The sequence below is a fragment of the Oculina patagonica genome, chromosome 1, assembly GCF_052425735.1.
Source record: "Oculina patagonica isolate OP01 chromosome 1, crgOcupat, whole genome shotgun sequence".
Classification (NCBI taxonomy): Eukaryota; Metazoa; Cnidaria; class Anthozoa; order Scleractinia; family Oculinidae; genus Oculina; species Oculina patagonica.
In genome coordinates, this window is record NC_135758.1 from 27,458,109 (window position 1) to 27,473,381 (window position 15,273).

At 37.9% G+C, this 15,273-nt stretch overlaps 2 protein-coding genes and 1 pseudogene across 4 annotated transcripts in view; 2 read left to right on the top strand and 1 right to left on the bottom strand.

Moving 5' to 3' along the window:
* The window catches only part of LOC144642564 (protein mono-ADP-ribosyltransferase TIPARP-like), a 33,173-nt gene that overhangs the window by 9,436 nt on the left and 8,464 nt on the right, over positions 1-15,273 (bottom strand). The window lies entirely within an intron of this gene.
* LOC144642613 (protein mono-ADP-ribosyltransferase TIPARP-like) overlaps positions 315-15,273 on the top strand; it is a 132,064-nt gene continuing 117,105 nt past the window's right edge. Inside the window, exon 1 of the mRNA XM_078501639.1 lies at positions 315-1,042. Coding sequence (XP_078357765.1) covers positions 460-1,042 — 583 coding nt within the window. The 5' untranslated portion in view covers positions 315-459. The remainder of the gene's footprint in view (positions 1,043-15,273) is intronic.
* Positions 3,031-13,141, top strand: LOC144642936 (protein mono-ADP-ribosyltransferase TIPARP-like; annotated as a pseudogene). The gene is made up of 5 exons (XR_013568815.1): positions 3,031-3,475; positions 7,799-7,994; positions 9,406-9,620; positions 10,299-10,466; positions 12,686-13,141. The product of XR_013568815.1 is annotated as a protein mono-ADP-ribosyltransferase TIPARP-like (transcript).

Consider the following 15,273-nt stretch of genomic DNA (forward strand, 5'->3'; position numbering starts at 1 on the left):
TCAACACAAGCAGGTCGACGTCAACACAATTTGCACTCATGATTTTAACATATTTCTTTTGTTCGTCTTATGTGAACAATAATTATTACTGTGCCTTCACTTTCGCCATTTTAAAACGTTATTACTTTGCGACGAGCACAACTTTAGTCTTTATATCCATCGAACTGAGGGGATCATCAGTGAGACTGTATCTAAATGTACTGTTCATAGTCCCCTATTTTTCCGTGAAGTCGTAGATATCTAGAGATCGATCACCCCGCCTTCTTACCCACGGGGTTTTTGTACTCTCCCCAGTTTTCGCTCGCGTTCAGGAACCAAGATGGCGGCCCGTCGAACTTGTTACAATCTTCTATCTCTACGACTTCACGAAAAAATAGGGGACTGCGAACATTCTTGTATCTAAACGAATTGCCTTTATTTCAGTGTGGGATGCAGGAATTCGACAGCTAAAGTGGAGGGATGAACCGAACAAAAGAAGCGAAAGCTTTCCGTACTACTTTCGTACAAATGATTTGGAATATGCTGACTTTGCTGTATTTTAAAGTCTCCAGTGCTGGCAAACAATCTAAGCAATATTTTGATGCATTGTGTAGTACCGATTTCCGTGGAAAGATTATTCAATGCACAGTGGATTATCTGAGCAGGCATCCTTCTGTAGATTATGCCATGAAGAAGAGCGCCGAGCTTGCAGTTATCTTAATAATATGTGGCGTTGCATTAGAATGTTTTTATTTTTTGAGGCTTATTTACTGGATGGTGGTCAATTTCTTTATTTCTGCGCTAATCTTTGGAGCAGGCATGGTCTTTGTCCTTATTTGTTCTATCTGTAGCTGTTTGCACGCTATTCTGAAATTTCTGTTGGCCATCAGAATATTTTTTTGTATTTGTTATTTCCTTTACATCATATTGGGGGCTATTTTGAGTGGTGTAGTATTCATTTATTTGTTGCGTGTTTGGGCTTTTCGTGTAATCAAAAGGCTCTTCATATCAAAAAGAAACGATGCAAAACAGAAACCAGGAACCACTACAACAGTTAATACCGGTAAGGACCTTCACCTTTTTTTACAAAACGAATCTTAATAAAGATTAGTCCAAGTAATTAGGGACTTTCTGGTAACAACCAAATTAATTTGTTAATTATTATTCACAGGCGATATACCGTATTTATTCAATTAATCGCCCTGGGCGCTTATTAAATTTTTGGACCTTGAGAGTGGGCGCTTATTCGAGGTGGGCGCTTATTCGAGACTGGGCGCTTATTAAATTTCACCATTTTTGGCAAAAAGTATGTTAATTTTGCAAGAAAGCAATATATAATAACAAAACGTGAAGATGTACCAAAGCTGAATTTTAACTGTTCCAGGAAAGTTTTTGTAAAATATTAAGAAAACGTGGTCGTTTGGGTAGTCCCTAAGTAGAACTTAGTCAATTTCAATCTTAATCAGTCAATAATAGTCATTATTAAATTTTCAGCCACGGATATTGCATTTCTAGCATTCTGATTGGTTCACTCAATCCCGGTTGTCAGCTCGTATACCTTAGTTTGACCTTATTTGGAAAATGATTGCGTTACTTTTGCCAAGCTAAAATTTTTCTACGGGAAGTGACAGTTCTATCGGAAAAATGGTTGAAAAACAGCAAATTTGGCGAACTTTATGAACAAGAAATAATCAGCGGTGCCTACCACAACCACAGAAATGCCATAGTAAAATTAACTACGCAAAACAAAAGGATTGATGCGAAAAGTTTAATTAATAATGCTTGTAAACACACAACAAGAGCGAGTCAATAAAGTAGAAAAGCAGCAAATAATTTACGAAAGAACGGCAAACTGACACAGTTTCATTCAGTGTACGTCATAAAACTAGGCTCAGCACTTCCGTAAAGTTTGTTACCTTTCAATCTTGGTTTTGTCCTTTTATACTTCAACAAACCTGTTCCACTTTAAGCTGAATTTCGCTTCAAATAATATAGCAGTCTTGATGACAGCCGTGGAGCCGTAAAGAAGTACAATGTAAACACTTGCTTCGTTCGACTTGCACAAGACTTGTAGTTTCCAGAAAAGCTTTTGCTTCGGATCTTCTCGTAAATCTTAACTGTTGTCACAATTTCCAGGATATTTAGACGACTTTAGAGGGGATTGTTCGAGGAAAATCTTGGAAAGAAAACTCTCTGGCTCGCTTTCCTCGTATGTTTCATTCAACTCAAGAAGTGAACACCGCGCCAGAAATTTCCGCGCCTCCTCATACTATCACTTCGTTTACATCAAAATGAAATGTCCAGTCGATTTAAACTTGAGAAGAATTTAATAAAACAATTATTCCATTCGCCCTTGTTGGATACGAGTCGTTATAGCCAACTCGGCGCTTCGCGCCTCGTTGGCTATTTACCACCTCGTATCCAACGCGGGCTCATGGAATAATTGTTAAATATTCCTCTTGTGCCCTCTTTCTAGGGGTGGGGGTGGGCGCTTATTCGAGGCTGGGCGCTTATTAACTTTTCCTTCCCAAAGGGTGGGCGCTTATTCGAGGTGGGCGCTTATTTGAGGTTGGGCGCTTAATCGAATAAATACGGTAGTCGTTAAAATTTGAGAATAGTTATGCGATTGCTGCAAAAGATCGCTTCACTTGCACTTACGTTTTAAAGGCAGGCAGTGGGATTGTCACGTGCACCTTGTGTGGCCATTAATATAGCCACGTCTGTTGATGCTGCTTTGGCGTCGTTGAGTTTCCAGCTCTAATGACGCATCATCAAATAACGGTATGTCCAAAAATATATTTTGCCTGACTTTATTGGAGTAGATTAATCTATCCTTTGAGAAATTGACTTTCTGACTAACAGACTTCCTGCCTAGCTAGTATGACTAACAGACCGAGCGATAGTCAGACGGATCCATCCACAGGGATCTATCCGTTCCCATTTGTTAGGGAGATAGTCAGTCAATAACAGCCATTCAATCAATTAATCAATCAATCAGTCAATCAATAATAATAATAATAAAGTTTTTTGGGCGCATATAAAAAACTCAATGCACTTACATACTATTTAAAAAATAGGTTAGTTAAGACTAATATATATAATTAATAATAAATGTAATTATTTTCTAAAACACTAATAAATAAAATAAATGAAACAATCAGTCTGTACATTATTTTACTAGTACAGTGTATTTTAAATTCATTCACAGGTTATTAAAAGTAAATTTTGTCACCATCATGACTGAAATAATTATTCTCAATTTGTTTATGTTACTTCCAGCAACAGCGGACTTCCCAGACTCACATTTGACAACACCTCTTAACAGCAGCAGCCCAACTTTGCCCGGGTCCATGCCTTACCATTGGCAGTTCAAAGAGGCAGATTCCTATCAGTGGAGTAACTTTGGTCCTACTGATAATGTTGCTATTGAAAAGCTTTACTGTGATGTAGAAAATCTGCAAGTCAACATAGTCCTTAAAGACAGCCGTCCTTCAAGGTAAGGATAGAGAAAAAGAAATAAAACTCCTTTAATGCCTTCAAACCAAGAGCAAGGATAACCAAAGTAAGGGTGGTTAAGATTGCTTGGATTGAAAAGATTATAATGACAGATTACAAATGATGAACTTCAAAAAATTGAGAAAAAGCCAATGTTGGCTGACAGCCCTCTCCCTGGGGGGACTCTCACCTGAAAGGAATGAAAAAAGAAAAAAGAAGGGCAGAACGCACCAGTTATGCTAGGGCAAAGGGAATGGCATCTTTAGGTGCAGGCGGGGCTCAAGATTATGCCTGTTTGGCACCTTTCCACCAACATGTTCATGCTTTTTGCACTCCTTCTGTGTTCTGCCTTTCGGTCAAGGGTGTGCATAGCCTGCATTCAAGCAGGACTGCGCCACTGAATTGAAGTGTGCTGTTGCGAAAGACCTTCTTCTTGTAGGTCTTTCGAGGTCTGGGCTTTCATAGCCAACTCTGTTTTCACCCTCCTCTTCTATCTCTGTCATGGCATACTCAGACAACATAAAGTCCACAGTCATGAATTGCCAGTACTTATCTTTTTCATCTACAGTTGAGATGTGAACTGCTCTAGAAGCTTTCACTCTCTACCTCTTTTCTGTGTAAGAAAAATACATTAAAGAAAATTATTTATCATTGATAACACTTTAGTCACAAATTGTCAATAAAATGTGATACCAAAGTAAAGACCACTCCATCTTAAAGTCTATTACATGTATAAGCAGAAAGGTTTAAGAATCCATTTAGAAACAATAAACAGTTATAACTATTCAGAATGCATATGAATCATTGTACAAGTCATGCATGTATTTTGAATATGAATACACACAAAATATCATGCGCATTAGCAGCTAGAATAAGAACAATTACAACAGGGTTGGAAACTAAAATTTCGGAGCACTCGCCATCTGGGCGAGTGACCTTCAAATTGCACTCGCCCAGATCAGTTTTCACTCGCCCAGGATCCTAAAGAGAAAATTTAGCCCCCCTCCGCCCACTTATAAAATGTACAACTTAAATTTTTAATCATGTTCTATCACGCTTTGCTACCGTGGTGGTCGATCGCGATACAGACTGAAATTTATTTCTTCGACGAAAAATCGACAAAAATTGACCTTACTCCACGATAAAAACACGAGCACACTTACTTCAAAAGTTGAAATGCAGTTTTATTTGATACGTATTCCTAAATTCCTGTAGTTTGTGTTGAAACTGTACAGAAACAGAGGCGGGAAAATAGCCATCTTGCCTTGTTTCGCGGCTCGGTGGATGAGTCAGTTTATTTATGACCAGAGGTATTACTTTCTACAAGCACGTCCATCATGTAATAATCACCAAACGGAAGCCATTTTTGACTGTTTACGAACGCAAACACAGCCTTGTCTGCCTTGTTGGAGATTTCAAAATGTTGGAAAGCTATCGGCTTGTAGATAGTGTAGATTATTTTAAAGTGGAAAGTAAAAGGTAACCCTTATTTTGAATAATTTATTGAAAATCATACTCGCCAAAACGGGCGAGTGATCTGTGATTTGTACTCGCCCGACTGTTTTCACACTCGCCTGGGCGAGTGGGCGAGCGCTAATTTCCAACCCTGTTACAATGTGTTTTTTAAGTAACCAAAATACACAGATCTATGATTTTGATCTTCTTGTGCTTTCATGTAGGAACCTACAACTCTGAATGGTTAAATTATTCACATACCCTTATTCATTGCATTTAACAGTACAAAATTCTAGAAAACTGTTGATAGTAAATAACATTTACCATATTTAGATGGCTTCGGACCTTCTGCTCTCTCAAGAGAGTTGACTGCATTTCTTAAATTAATGACACTTTGCCCTTGCTTTGTCTGAAAATGGATACCCATAGCAGCTACAAAATAATAATACAAAAAAATTAGTATTGTTCAGACATGGCCAAGAGAAATATTCTGAGATTAAATCAACACTAAACTATTCAAAAGATGTATGGGTGTTTGCAATAAACTATTCCAAACAAAAATTGGAAGGAGAAGGACTTTTGTAGGGTGCAGCTTATGGAAAAAGTACATGTTTCATCTGAACCTTTTTGCACAACATAATATTTTATGTCAAAAATAGTGGGTGTGGATTATATAATTTATGGAAACATCTGTGGTTAAAGTACCTAAATGTTATAAAAAAAATTCTTAACATGTCACTGAATAAACACCCCAAACTCTTTCAGATTTCAAATTTATCAATAATGATCAGTAATCATGCATACTCAACAAAGGCAATTAATGTTATACTGGTTAGATTAAAATTTTTAAACCAAAAAAAAAAATTCAGACTACATACTGCAACTATTCTTCTAACAAAACAGTTGATAGAGTACATGATTTTTGTTAGAAAAAATAAAAAAGGAGGGTTTACCTTTTATGGTGACAACTGGCATTTGCAGTCAGTACTTTGTACACCTGGTCCAGCTAAATTTTTTTTTTTTTGCCTAACAATTTTGTTTTCAGGTTCATTGAATCTAGGAGAATAAATGTAACTGTTAAGGAGCTTGACTTGTGTGCCTGCTCAAGCATAAAAGCCATATTCTTTTAGAAAAGGAAATGCTGGTTGAATGGGCTTTCAGCTTGAGGATTTAATTTAGCTTATGAGTGACCAAAAAGCAATAACCCTTATTCTCTACACCTCAGTAGTCAATTTGTGGTTCCAGGAAAATATCCATATCCACGACTCCCCTTCTGTCTGAAAATTTCAATTTAGCTTCATACATTGCTTTAAATGTTTTGATCTTTGAGATCCCCTTCTTCCCTTAAATTTCCAACCTCTCTGTGGTGGAAGTATGAATATTTTCTGGAACTTCACACTTGGTAAAACATTAAATCATAACTTCACGTATAACAAAATTCTAAGATCTTATTTATTTTTTACGACAAGCCCTGTTTTTTTTACCAAATTGGAGCGTGTGCAGCTTAAATGCTCAATAGTACTTCTGCACGATGCCGTCATTTGACTACTATTATTTAAATTTTGCATCTCCAGTGGGGTTCGAAAAACAATTTCTCCTATAAGAATGATAAAAAGAAAAAGTGAAGGATTCTGGTAGTTGTGCATTTAGTCAATGACGCCATCATGCAAATCGCCTATTGCAGAGTAATCAATAACAAAGTTTGTTATCATTATTATGACAAAAAAGCAATTTTTGAGACTGAAGGTTTTAGGAATATCAATTAAGGAGTAGCTTGTCACATTAAAGAACCAAATAAATAGCGCACACATGCGGAGCACAGGAATATTGTTATTGGAAACTTGCATGTAAGCTGCCTACGCTAAATTTTGGTGAAAATAGGGGCATGCTAAAAAACAAATAGATTCAAGAATTTTGTTATAGTTATGAAAAGGTTTCTTATTGGCCATAGTAATGATAAATCTTCCACGGGTTTTGCTTTATTTAAAATTTTCCTTTAATATTTGTTATAATCAATTACCCGCTAATAGTTTTAAAAGATAGAGGATAAATGTAATACAGAGTAAATGCATTTTGTCTATAATACACGCAACAAATTGAAATGCAAGGAATGGTTGGTACAATAAAGATATTTCGATATAATTCTATTTCATCTTCAGACTACTGAAGGATAGTGCATTTGCACATGAAAATAAAAAAAAAACTTGAAACTGTCACGAGAATAGGCATAGATATAATACACCATATTCGTATTCTCGGTATTGGACTGTAACTAGCTTGCAATGGAGGCTAATGCGAGGGAATATCATTAAAAATAGCTTCATGTCATTTTCATTTGAAAAGATTACTCCAGATTAGCCTCATTCTCGTCCCCACATCCCTTTCCTTTCTCTTAGCCGGCTGGGCCTTGGCACGAGAAAACAAAGGGCTCTGGGGACAATTTCCAGTCCTAGATTCTAGTCTTCATGTATGCAGTCATGATGTTTCAAAAGAATGTACATGTATGAGAGAGTCGTTACGTTTTTGACTTCCGTTTAGGAATTCTTTGTTCCAAACAGCCAATAAACAAAATTCGAATTAATTAAAAAATCCTATGTACCCAGAGCCCTTCGTTTTCTTGTGCCAAGCCGGCTAAGAGAAGGGAATGGGGACGAGAATGCATTTATTGGCCTCCGTTGCAAGCTAGTTCCTGTCCAATACCGAGAATACGAATATGGTCTATTGCGCAACATTTCGCGCCCGGCATCCGTGTGGCCTGTCCTGTAGAGATCACTATAAATTGCGGAACTTAAGTATGTTAAATCAGAATAAACCCTTTATCGCCTTCAGCTGCACAATCTTTTAAGCTTATTGTCATTTTCGTTCTCAGAGGCTTGGATGCATCATCAACAACAGTGACCGTTAACTTTGAACAGATGTCCATGCAGCTCGATACTTCTGCCCAGTTCTTACTCCGCCGACTCTCAACACCATCATACATCCAAGAGCCTGGTAACACGTTAGCCACTAAATGGGTTTGGTACTGGAAGGGCAATGATGGATGGAAGAAGTATGCTAAGACGAAAGTAAGTAATCTTTGTTAATTTTTTTCAGATCGAGACTAAACTATTAGAAGTTTTTGCATCACAGCCTATACGGAATTGATAATTCGCTTCTTTTCTTGCCATAACCATTATAAAATAAATGGCACGCAATGCATGCAGAAGCAATGACGATTCCCAACTCCTAAGGGGGTCTTAAATAATAAACAGGAAATTTGTCAAAAAAAAAAAAAATGTATTGTCAGTAATAAAAGTAGAATTTATGCAACTTTTATATTGAATGATTTTCAACAAATGTTGCGTTATCTTAGCTTAGTGTAACATCTGGTATAAGCCTGATATACGATACATGATACTTCTCAAGCGACCAAGGTCAAACGCGGTCTCGTAGTTGTTTACTCAGGCCAATTGCAGAAATGTCTGTTTACCAAATAATCATCACATATAGTTTGTCTCTTTCGTTTATATTTTTGTATAAGTCCTTTCTAACTTCTCAGGAGTATTTTGCTTTGTGTCCTTCGCGGCGATTTCTTGTTGTGTTAAACTTGATCTCTGTCACGTCTCATTTATTTCTGTAGCTAGTTCCCATCCATGTCTCTTGTTCCCAGTGTTCCTTGGTTGGGGTACCCGTAAAAAGATCCAAAGGAATGACTTCGTCATCGCTTAAAAAAATGATTGATTTTTTCCTTATCTCTTCCTATGCCACCCCCTGCACCTATCTATGGACATCATCTAGGGATTTACGGAATCCTTTTTATCATAGCACCTTTTGATCACCTAAATTATCCTTTCATCGTCTAGAATGTTGATCTCGGTCCCCCTTTTTTTATTCCTCAAATATTCAATCAATGTGTATGTTTTTTCTCAGTTATTACGTGTCTATGTATGGCCTCTTTTGCGAAAGAATTATACGAAATTTAAAAGCATCGCTGTAATTTCATTCGCTATCCTGAAGTTCTTATTTTTAAGGTTGTTGTCTGCTTATAAATACTGTGGAATCCCCATATTTCCACCCACTCTTTTAAAACCTCCCGATAACTCCAACCAAAAGTAGTTTTCTCGGATTTGATTCAAAGAGTCGATTTCTAGATAATTTTGTTTCCTTTGAAAGTTCGAAAAATCGGGACTGGCGGGAGTAATTCATGTTGTGAAGTGTTCACATTTTCGGAGTTTAAGGAGTTATAGTACCCTGGAATGAGGTTATCGAGAGATTAACAAAAGCATTTAACTGGCTCTTTCTTCCTTCCCTATTCTGCTTTTCCATTTTCCTCCTGTCGCCTTTTATACATTTTGTACACAACTTTAGAACTTGAAACTGTCAGTTGAGCCGGTGCCTCATTTTTATAAAAGTCACACCATTTTTGTCTAACGGGAGAAATGGGAGGTAGAGATTTTCCCATCGTATCGACGGCGTTTTTTTTATCTTGTGTTTTAGAAATCAACAGGAACAAAGCAAGAGGACATCGAAGCTGCGTATCTTAATGAAGAACGAATTTACTTCTTTCAAATCGGTACTTCAAAATACACTATCACATTCCGCCACGAGACGTCGATGTACCAAAGGAATATGGATCAACGTTACTTAACCACAAGAAGCGTCCGAAGAAGACCGCTGTTTGCATCTCAGCCTGTACCGCAGACCATACAGAGGTAGCCTAGTTGGCCAGTAACTGTGTAGTGACTATGTGAATTGACTTCAAGTATGTATATATGCCATATTTTTAAGTTCCCTTGTTATCTTTGAAGGCCAGAAACGCCGAAGAGAATGTCTACATTTTTCTATTACAATTACTTTTAAAAGTCTGTTTGTTTCATTTTAGCTGAATATCATGAAAAGTAGTTTTAAAACTCTGAACAAGCCATCAAGAATTATTATTAAAAAAATTATTATTAAAAAAAAAAACCTTATTCGGGAATTGATTTTATAAACAACAATAGTTTAACTTAACGCGCTACTCTAAAAGGCATGTATTGTTTTCTTTAATAATTCTTTTCGTAGGGAGTTATCTCTTCGTACTTTATAAGCATAGAAATCGTGCCAGTTACGGCCTAAATACTTGGATTTCGCTCAAAGTTTAAAAAGCAGAAGCACAGTTTGGCAGAGCTTTTGGATAAATTCTGGGTTCGAGAAAGTTGGCGGCCCAAGAAGCGTCTTCCTTAGCAACCGTTTCTGTGCCTTTTGCGCACGCTCTGTAACCTGGCACCACTGAATAGTTCCCCCGCTGCCAACACTGCGAATGCGCATTTCTGCTCTTTATCCAACACTGCTGATGCGAATTTCTTCTTTAACTATAAACATTGCTGTTTCCTTTCCTTATTCTATTTTAGCGATCTGGCGGGTAGAGATATGGATTTTGAACGAATTGCTCTGGGATGTGACAGTCAAGAATTCCAAGATGCGAGCAAACGTTTTTAAGAAACAATTGCGAAATACGGGGCCAAGATACTGGTGGTCGAGAAAATCAAGAATGATTTCCTACTTGAGAGATACAACAGGTAAATGCATGTATGGACAACAGTGGTTTGTATTTCTTGTTGCGTAAATGATGGGGTAGAAAGAAAACTGTGTACGGAGACATCTTGTAGACGAGTGGCAAAAAATGTCCTCTTGTTTCGCACCATCTTTCCATTTCTCGCATAGAAGGCATTGAGATTCGAACCTAAATGTTCATTGATGATTTAAGGTGATCTTAAATATTGCACTGCGCAACCTGACTGCGCATAATGTAACGCGAAATTTGCCCGCACACGTTAAGGTGGTTGGTATTGGTTTTCAGCACTTTCACGCTTTTATACTTTGACGGGTCAGTACAACAATTTTTTATAAGTTACTTCTACAATAATGGTATCAAATAAATGTCAAATGACTGGTAAATACGTTTTGGTTATTTTGTTGACGTCATCGGTTACCAAAGCAACAGTATGCCCTGTAAAAAACACCTTTTATTTTGGCTTTAAGTGCTTATAACTCCAAAACGAGCCCGATGACACCATTTTTTATTATTGAACATTGATCAGCATGTTAAGATATAACTTTCTGCAAAGTTAAAAAATTCTTCGAAGCCGTTTTAGAGCCACCTTAAATGTTTGAAAATTTAAGGTGGCGCTATAATGGCTCCGTAGAATTTTTTAACTTTGCAGAAAGTTGTATCTTAACATGCTGATCAATGTTCAATGATAAAAAATGGTGTCATCGGGCTCGTTTTGGAGTTATAAGCACTTAAAACCTAAAGGGTGTATTTATCAGGTCATACTATTGCTTTGGTAACCAATGACGTCAATTAAATAACCAAAACGTATTCACCAATCATTTGGCATAAACTCGATACCATTATTGTAGCATCAACTGATAAAGATTTGTAATACTGACCTGTCGAAGTATAAGAGCTAAAAGTGCTTAATTTTTTTCTTTGCAGCTTGGCACGCGAGATCTATGTTTTTTTTTCTTTCTAAATTTATCAATCACCTTCTTTCTATAAAAATCAATTTAGACGAATTTCTATTGTACGTAGAACAACAAATAATCAACGAAACGTTAACTTAGCAGAACTTGTGAAAAATAATTGTGACCTCGAACACTGCATACTAGGAAAACGTCTAATCAGTGGCGATTGAAGATGCGTGCCTTTATCGTAACATATATATTCCTTAGCGAATCATAGGTCCTCCTGTTTCAAAACGGGACCTCTTCTTTTTCATATCAAAATTTTATTATCCTTAAGATGAGCAACCAATAGGCAAAGTTTGAACAAAGCTCAGATCTATCATGATGGAATGACCTTAAAGGGACTATGTCACGGAGGTTCTGAAATTAGTAGAAGGCAACCTAACCCATAAAAAACAATATCTTTGAACATCTAAAGGAAGATATAACCTTGATTTGTGGATAGAAATCAAGCTACAGCTATATTTCGTGCTTATGCGAGTATTTCATACACATTATGCAAATGAGCTTACTTACTCGCATAAGCACGAAATTTTCGAAGTCGCTGTGACAAAGGAAGATAAAAAGTGCAAGGTATTTTTATATTTCTATGCTTCCTAACATCTGTTTAGTAGGATTCAGTTAGAATTTAGAATGGTCTGGTCTGGACTCGTGAAATAAAGGCCGGCGAAGACACCATACTTTTGCATGTTTACAAAAAGCGATCTAACGGTTGCTGATATTTAAATTTTCACGGACCCGTAAATCAAAATGTATCAAAAGTAACATGCGTTTCTAACCTTTGAAGGACCACTTAATTAAAGAATAATAATAATAGTTTGGTGCGTTTGGTTGTTTTTGAGCGGCGAGCTCGTCAACTTATGAAATTTCTTGTTCTGGTCAAGCTCAAAATTAGGCCTTTTGCAGCCTTCAGTGTTGAGAGCTCTAAAAATATATATTTTAACGTATTTCCAGAAACTAAAGCCGTTGCATTTACTTACAACCTAAGATAGTTCACTGGGCAAAGTTTGAGGGAAAACTTTTTCCCGACCCGAAATTCGATGGACCGCTTTAAGAGAAACTGCCACTTAACAGTTTCAAGCGACACAAATATAATTTTGGCTGTTTAAAATTCTGATAAAATCCATGACATAGTCCCTTTAATACTGACGAGATTTCTCGAGAAGCGTCTCTGACGCTCCACTAATTTTGTCTCCCTAGTTTAACCATCACTGACAACACTGCCATAAGTGAGTTAGCTCTATTTTTTTTATAATTATTCCGTATTTAGAAAGCGCGAGCAGATAAAAAAGAAACTGAACGTCTCCAACGATGACGAAATCGAAAAGTTACTGTTCCATGGTACGACACCGGATGTTATCGATGCCATTTGCAAACAGAACTTTGATCACAGAATGCGAGGGAAAAACGGAACACGCTATGGAGAAGGAAGCTACTTTGCTGTGAACGCCTCATACAGTAACAACTACAGCACCAGTCAAAGTGAAGATAAAACGCGGTTCATGTTTCTGGCTAGTGTGCTAACTGGAGAATACAGGCTTGGAGGGCGTGACCTTCGTCGACCTCCCCCTGAAAGATCCAAATAACCTGCCAGTGATCTGTACAACTCGTGCGTTGACAACGAACAAGATCCAAAGATTTTTGTCATTTTTAATGACGAACAATGTTATCCTTTGTATTTGATTAAGTATCGTTTCCACGGCCGAGTCTGCAAAATTATGTAGAGTATATATGTCTGAATTTATCAAAACCGGGTCAAAGAAAAGTGACATCAGTATTCTTCAACAAGTAGTTACTGCGCGAATGGGCTTAAAACGCCACAAGAAAGGAAAAAAAAAACGAAATACAGCGCTGAAAGGTAGAGAAGAGAGAGGAGAAGAGAAAAAAAGACTGACATTCCCTTTAGTTTTTATATCATCGAGTTTGGAGATAGTTTCTGGCGAGAAAAAAACGCGCTTACAGCGATTTGCGCTCAAAACAGTGAAAATTTCCTTGACCTGGTTTTGATAAATTCAGACATATATACAAATATTTTGTTTTCCTTTTTTGAAGAAAGGATACCGCAATTTCCTAACGAGTGTCATCTGGCCAATCATAGATAAAGGGTTAAAAGGCAGTAAACCAATCAGAAACTCAAGTTTGACAAAAACAAACAAAAAAAAAGAAAAGGGCGCGAAACTCAAGGACTCTGAGTCGTAACTGGACTTAGCTTTTCTTTCAAGTTTGCTTGTGATTGGGTAAAAAACAAGACTACACTTCATTTTCCCAGGTTGAACTATTACTTAAATGGAAACTGAAAAACGAAGATTTACTAAGAATCATTATTTTAATTTAGAAAACTTGCACTTTTGATAGCACCAAAATAATTTATATCGCTTGTTGTTGTTGCTGTTGCATTGAATTGTACAGAACAGTAGGTATAGCTTATAACGCTCAATTTTGTTCAACGTCTCGACACAGCCAGTTTTCGCCCATTGTTTTAGAGACGAGCGAAAGACCTGCCTTCGCAGGCTGCATTACATGTATATCTATTTTGAACATTACATCTGTCTATCAGCTCAATAAATCATTTTTAATGTGCTCACTTCTGGGGGGAAAGGTGCTTTTCATTGCGCACATGCAAAGGGGCCAATCAAATTGTCACGCAAAACTGGCTGCGATCTTAGTATTGACCAGCGGTTTCTCGCTCCACTAGATAAAAGTCAACGCCGGGACTAGGCACTCAAGGCTGAGATGACGATACAATTTTTGGGATACTTGCTTCTTTAAGCCTGGTTTTTAGTAGCGACGAAAAGCACAAGCGCAAGGATAACTGCTCTTATTTCACCTTGAAAACGGCTTCGACGCAAGCAAAAGCACAAGAGCATTGCATTTTGATGCCTGCGCTTGTGCTTGCGGCAAGCAGAAGCTGAAGGGTCCTTGTCCTTTTTGCGTCAGGCTGTTTTTGCGTGATTTCGCTTGTGCTTGCGTCACAAGTTTAAACCAGGTTTTATCCAGTCATTTCACATGTAGTAAGGTGAATGCCCCAACCCCTCCTCTACCATCCGTCTTGACATTACTATTTCAAATGTGGAAACAGTACATTAAGGCTAAGAACTGTCCTTACCTGAATATGATTTGTAGATCAGTTACGTCTTTACGTAGGAGGACATCTTGACCCCGCCTCCAAGAGAGGCGAAAAAGGTGGAAAATTGGTTTTCAGCCCTCAATGCAACCAAACTCAATCAAACTGGAATTTAGAAGTGTTGGTTTTTGCGGAGGGAGGAAAACCGGAGAACCCGGAGAAAACCCTCGGAACAAGGACGAAAACCGTCAATAAACTCAACACACATATGACGCCGAAGCCGGAAATCGAACCCGCGCCACCATGTATGGGGCACTATTGAAGTGAGGTAAGGGACGGACCATTATTTTCTTGGACATATCGTGTCTGTTAACAATTTATTTTGTCTTTTCAGGCCCTGCAAACAATTTTTTCAATATTTCATCCCCCCCCCCCCCCCCGGGCCCCTCCAAAAAATTAATGGTCCGTCCCTAACGTAACGCGATTTAACCGCCGACCGGTTAGCTCAGTTGGGAGGTCTCGGGTTCGACTCCCAGACCGGACCACCACTCAGGGTCTTAAAATAACTGAGGAGAACGTGCTGCCTTTGCAATACGACAACTGCAAATGGTTAGATGTTCTAGTCTTTTCGGATAAGGACGATAAACCGTAGGTACCGTCTCCTGTATCTTTAGTGTTAAATGGCCAGCAGGCTAGGTGACGTTAAAGGTCTTAAAGAACCCACACACTCATCGCAAAGAGTAGGGCACGGAGTTACCGGTGTCGTGGTCTGACCTTGTTTCACGGGTTGGTGC